We start from the raw sequence: 6,663 nt of genomic DNA, 5'->3' as shown, positions 1-6,663 counted from the left end.
CTTTTTCCTGCTTCTACAACAGCTCTGGGGAGACTCACAAAATCAAGTTCTGACTTCCCCAGGGCAATGCCAGCTGGTTTTTCTAAGGCACATCTCTATCATGTCAATAACAGTAGCTACAGAAAATATATTCAAGAAGTTTGACAGTGAAAACTAGTAAAAAAAAAAAAATGGAGTGGTAGTTTGGTTGGATGGAAGAGTCGGCCGAAGCTTTTTGCTTTTTCTAAGGATGAGGGTTCTTACCATGTGTGGTGGTTAAAGGAAGAGGATTCAGATGTTAAGAGGACAAGTGTGAGATCAAGTTCTGAATGAGTTTCCTCAAAGCTTTTCCAGAGATAGAAGAAAGCTGATGAGTGTTTTTCTATCCAAGCGGTGCTTCAATTGTGGATGCAATTAACACCCACAATAACAATACACAGAATGCTCATATGCAGGCACAGTTGTAATCTTGCATGTGTCAGCTCATTGAAACCTCACAGCAACCTTGTGAGGCAGGGTCTGTTATTATCCTCATTTTTTACATTAGGAAATTGCCAGAGGTCACACCTCATATGGTAAATGTGTATCAGAATCTTACAAACCAAGGGGCGCCCAGGACTCTGGCTTTCTTGGTTCTACTCAAGGTTCAGTAAGGATGATTTCAGCTGTTTTAAATTCTTTTTGGAGCAAGTAGGATTTAATAAATAAGTAAAATTAGAATGGTTTCTTATTTTAAGAGAAGGGCAACTATATGCATTATAAACATTTTTGGAGTGGTTGTGAACTCTGTAAATCTGTGCCTTTAAAAAACGTTTAATAATATGTTTGTATAGTATGAAGCTTTAGTCTTGTCATATCCTCAACTGATCCCTAACTGGTGCAAGCCCTTTTTTTTAGATTTGCATATGTACTATTAATTATTACTGGCTTCCAAGCCTGTTGAACTTAGGGATTTGAACTAGTTTTTGAGGGCCTTTCTATGATAACTACCTACATTATAAAACCCTCACTTTGCTCTCTTATATTGTAGAATCTCTTAATTACAAGAAAGAATATTTTCAGAGAAATTAATTCCAAACAAATATAGGAACACATGCTTGATAACCAGAAGTTGTCTAGCAGGAGATTTGCTTTCTTGAAAAATAAAGAGTGGTTTATACATAGAATGTGGAAGGCAGAGTGTAGTCCTAGAAAGGACAAGAGCCGTGGAATATGACACACCTGATTTTGAATCTTAGTTTTTCCATTTATTGGGAGTGTAACTTNTAGGTCTCTAGGAATCAGGTTTGCTGAGGATCTCCAGAAGGAAGTGAGTAGGCTTAAAAGCAGGATTTCATCTAGAAGTAGGAACAGGAGTAGTGGGAGACAGAACTTGAGCATGCAGTCACCTTGTTCTCAGACTTCCTGGGCTCTGGCAGAAGGACAGCAACTCGAGAGGCTCCAGAGACACACAGGGAAAGACTGAGCTGTGTGGCCCCAGGGCGAGGGCTAGAGAGAGAGCGGCCACTATCCCATGTGGATGGAGCCCACCACACATGCCACCCACAGGAGGGCATCATCCTTCCTGCGCTGAACCCACCCTCATAGCTGTATTTATTTTTATATCCCTTTAAAATCACAAATAATACAGGTGGGAAAGCTATCAGCTTGTTCACCAAATCCAAAAATGCTAAAATGAGAAGACTACCTTGATGTTTAGGAAATTCAGAACAAATAAAGGAAGTTCAATTTTATATGGTCGATGCTAAACTTGTGAAATTCACAACCTTATGAAATAGAAAAGGCTGAAAATATATACATGTTCACAAAAGACATATAAAACATGTATATATGCATAGATTCAGTGCTTGATGGATTATTAAAGGAAATAGTGTATTTGCGTAATGACACATTTTGAGTACTGTGTCTGGGAGGGAAACTATAATGTATTTTGTTGTTGGTATCACTGTCAAAGATAGGTTATTGGACTGAATAAACTATGGCCCTGAATCTGCACGTTTATTTTTTCCCCAGTAAGGAGTGGTACTCGGTTGAGTTAATGAGTGAAGGATTCCAAGAGGCGTTTGAGAGAGGAAAAGACATGCTTGGCCAGTGAAGGGGGCTGGGAAAGAATAAGTCATATGCAAATATTGTAAAGTAGATTTTTGTGGCTGGGGTAGATAGAATATTTAGAAGGAATAAGATATTAGATTGTTGATATGTGAGGGAGTGATGAACAGGAAAAGTCTGGCGTTTCATTTGGTAGAGACGTTGGCATCATAGTGATAACATGGGAAGTAGGAGAATGAAATCAGCAAGGGAGATTATTTTGGTATTAATGTAAAAAATAGATTGAAATCATGCAAGAAGATCCATANAGGACATGAGTGCGGCGGCGTCGCCCGCGTCCGAGCGGGGTTGGAAGAGCGAGAAAGTGGACGAGGCTCAGGCCCTGGCGCGGAGTTGCGCTGCCCGCAGACCCGACTTCCAGCCTTGCGACGGGCTCTCCATCTGTGCCACGCACAGCCACGGCAAGTGCTTCAAGCTGCACTGGTGCTGTCACTTAGGATGGTGTCACTGTAAGTCTCCCCGCGTCTCCCCGCTGTACGCCGCGGTCCTGGGGGCACCCGCGGGGCCGTCCTGGGTCACGGCTGGGACTCTGCAGCCGCTGGGGCTCCGGCTTGGCCGGGGCTGCGCTGCCGCAGGCTGGGCTCCGGGCGGACGGGCGGGAGCTGCCCTCACGCGGGACAACTCGGGGTGGCCTTGGCAACGCTATGAAATCCCGTGGGTAGCCTAGCTTTAGCCACTTCTACAAAAGGGAATCTCCCCATCCCAGGAAAACTGGAATCTTTCCTTTTTAAACCGAAACGACCAGGCAGTGTGTTGAGAAATGGTAGCGAGCCATCAGAGTTGATGACAACCGAAGGAGAAGCCTTTTTTCAGGGCTAGTGGTTAAAGATGCCCGCTCTTTATTTCTCACTTTTGTCTTTCCGGGCTGCTATTTAAAAGAGCCCTTGGAAATAGAATTGTGGCCCATTTATTGCATCCAAATGTAGAAAGCGCTAAAGTGTGAGGGACTCCTTCCAAGAAGTTAATATTAACAGTTTGGAAGGGTAAACTGCTTAAATACCCAGCTGCAGCATATAGTGCCAAAATCTGAGACTGTTTTAAAATTACAAAGTAAAATAATGAAAGTAAGCTTAAATGATCTTAAACTGATTTATGAAAGCCAGAAGTAAATGGTCTAGGCCTTTTGTCTGTTTATCCTGCCTGTGATTTTAAAAATTGATTAAACTTAAGTAGCCATTTAATCAGAATTCCACAATTTGATTAGTTCATGGTATTTGGCCTGCTATACCTGATGAATCATTTCTTATTAGAAATATATTCCAAACTTAGTTTCCACTTAACTTTATAATAGAGGGTTTTGGAGTGCGTATTTAGGACACAATTCTTGAAGTGATCTTAAGTTAAAATTTTTTCTTGTTTGTTTGAAAAAAATGGCTCCCAACAAGAGATGCAATAGATAATAAATCCTTATTTACATTAAGCGAACATAATATTTTTAATTGAATTTATGACTTAAAAGAGAAAATTCTTACATTGTCTTTACAAATACATGGCACATTGAACAGTATTGATTGTGTGTGTGTGTGTGTGTGTGTGTATGTGTGTGCGCGCGCTGATGGGTCAGTTTTTTCCCTATATCTCTTTATTCCTATTGCTCTTGGATCCAATTCCCAGTTATAAAGCATCGCTTCAGTGTGGGACAGGGTACAAAGTTGGAAGTAGCAACTGTAGGAAACCTGTGATGCTGAAGCACACAAATAAGATGATTGGTGAGAGTCCATTTCCTGGGGAAGTGTAGAATCATAATGTAGAATGTGAGGAACGTTAAAGATGGTCCAGTTCAGTGCGTCTGATTTCAGCAGCCTCCCTTCTAAGTGCACCATTAGTAATTCCAACCTTGCAGTCTTCTCAGGCAGCTTCTTCATGAGACAGCTTTGACACTTAGAATACTACTCTTCCTTATATGGAACTGAAATTGGTTACTTTCTAACTTCTTCCCATTGGCCCTGTTTCTACCTTATGAAACAATCTAATCCTTATTTAGAGCATGGCTGTTTCAACTCTTCAAATATACATATGAATTTCTCAGGGACATAGATTCTCTTCTCTCTGTATCCCCAGCTATTGTCACAATGTACCGGTTTGAAATTCATGATTGTTGAATGACTGAATGAAGGTAGCCATCATTTTTCTCTGAAGGCATCTTTTTATCCTATTTATAAATCTCTGTTTTCTTTGTCTTTCCTTTTATGGAATAATATCCAGGCTCCTAAGCATCCTGGTTATTCTGTTCTGAATATGTGCCAGTATGGTTAAGATCCTATGATGGACGATTGTGACCCCTAGGAGAGTACACAGTTTCCCTGATGGTCTGATCATTCCAGAGTTGAGCGGGACTGCTGTCTCCCATTTTTGAGATCTTACTGCTGCTGCAGCTAGCATTACATTAGCTTTTCGGATATCCACATCATATTGAACTTGCTGCTGTCAGATTGAACTAAGCTTGTGGTCATTTAAAGCCTTTAAGCCCCATGTTGTTTTATGTATGTGTCAATTAAGTCACAGTGCATGCCCATTTCACAGTTGCATATACAGAGGGTGCCAAAAAAATGTATACACATTTTAAGAAAGACAAATTGTATTAAAATTGTAATACTTAATATATACTGATAACAAAAGATGAATACAAGTCATGTTTTACTTCTGCCATTACAAGAGGTGTCCAAAGTGGTTACCATCAGCATCCAGGCACTTCTGATTACAGCGAACTGCTTGAGCAACGTTGACCATCTCTTAAAACGTGTGTACATTTTTTTGTCACCCCTGCTATATTTGGATACAGATATTGATTGATCTCTTAGATATTTTTCCCTATTAAATTTCATTTTATCAGAATTAGCCCAGTTTTCTGGCTTATCATTGTGTTTTTAGATCCTGGTTCTTTTGTAATATATATTATGAGCCCCCTAGTTTCATGTCAACTGAACATTGGGTGCCAACAGTAGTATGGTAACCTTTTCCATCTTCAATCAAGTTATTTATAAAGTTGATGAATAGTGAAAGGCCACAGATTGAGTCCTGAGGTTTGCCAATAGAACTGCCTTCAGGTGGATAGCAATTCATTAATGAGCACTTGTTATGTATGGTTGTTCATACAGTACCTAGTCACCTAATTGTACTGTTAACCATGTTATGTTTATCTTATCCATATGGATATAGTGGGAACCTGGTCAAATACCTTGTTGAAATCCTATCAATATACTATTTTTACTGCTTTTTGATGTATGATCTATATATAAACACACTCCCTTAAAAAAAAGGAAATCAGATTAGTTTGGTATAACTTAGGATGGTTCCACAAATGCTTACCATTTTCTTTTCTAAGTGATTAGAAGCTATTTTTAAATTTTTATTAAATTTATTGGTTAATAAAATTATATAGGTTTCAAGTGTACAGTTCTATAATACATCTTCTATATATTGCATTGTGTATTTACCACCCAAAGTCAAATCTCCCTACGTCACCATGTATTTGACCCCCTGTAGCCTCTTCTACATCACCCCGCTGCCCACTGGTAACCACCAAACTGTTGTCTCTGGCTATGAGTTTTTGTTTGTTAGTCTTGTTTGTTTGTTGCTTTCAGTTTTATGTCCCACATCTGAGTGAAATCACATTGTTCTCAACTTTTTCTGTCTGACTTATTTTGTTTAGCATGATAATCCCAAGATCCATCCATGTTGTCGCAAATGGCAGGATTTCACCTTTTCTGATGGTAGAAAGAATTGATGCCCAGTATAGGTGATGAGACTGTAATGTAGCATCTTGCTACTCTAAATGAAGCACATTGTGAATGTGATCACTGAATCACAGCTGCCAGTGGAGGAAGCATGAAGACTCGGAGGGCTGCCAGAGACTGGGAAAGAGCAAATAAACGTAGGTCTGATTTTGTTTTTTTTACAGAAAGAACTGCATCAATAATCCAGGATACTTGATGCCAGTCTTCTTCTAAATTCAGAGTATTAATATTATTAATTAATATTATTAATTATTAATATTAACAACAGCACAATATTAATATAATCTGAATTCAGATTGTTAATATTATTAATAATAGTACAATATTCATGGAATCTGAATTTAGAAAAAGATTGACATCAGTCTTTTTAGAAGTATACTAAGTATAGACTATTAAGAAGGAATAAGATATTAAAAAATCAGACCTATGTTTATTTGCTCTTTCCCAGTCTTTGGCAGCCCTCCAAGTCTCCATGCTTCCTCCACTGGCAGCAATTCAGTGATCACATTTACAATGTGCTTCATTTAGAGCAGCACGATGCTATATTACAATCCCCTCACCTATACTGGGCATCAATTCTTTCTACCCTTTTTTAAGCCCAAATATCATTTTTCTTGAAAAGAAGCAGAGTTAATATATTTGAGAAGTTCTGCATACTTTTTGGTATTCATGAACATTACATCAGTCCTAAGCAGAGTTCCTTTAATTATGTCAAACATGTTTTGAGCACCTTTTTGTCATGAGACATAATCATGGAAACTAGGAATGCAAATATAAATACAGCTGGATCCTATCCTTCAAGCAGAGTATAAGGGCATGATTCATGCCTATTTATTTA

General features: G+C 38.9%; 1 protein-coding gene across 1 annotated transcript in view; it reads left to right on the top strand.

Moving 5' to 3' along the window:
• The first annotated feature begins 2,340 nt into the window (after window positions 1–2,340).
• The window catches only part of CUNH3orf70 (chromosome unknown C3orf70 homolog), a 51,177-nt gene continuing 46,854 nt past the window's right edge, over window positions 2,341–6,663 (top strand). Inside the window, exon 1 of the mRNA XM_019624016.1 lies at window positions 2,341–2,537. Coding sequence (XP_019479561.1) covers window positions 2,342–2,537 — 196 coding nt within the window. The 5' untranslated portion in view covers window position 2,341. The remainder of the gene's footprint in view (window positions 2,538–6,663) is intronic.

This window comes from Hipposideros armiger, unplaced genomic scaffold, assembly GCF_001890085.2.
Source record: "Hipposideros armiger isolate ML-2016 unplaced genomic scaffold, ASM189008v1 scaffold_14, whole genome shotgun sequence".
Lineage (NCBI taxonomy): Eukaryota > Metazoa > Chordata > Mammalia > Chiroptera > Hipposideridae > Hipposideros > Hipposideros armiger.
This window is presented reverse-complemented; position numbering and strand designations above follow the sequence as displayed.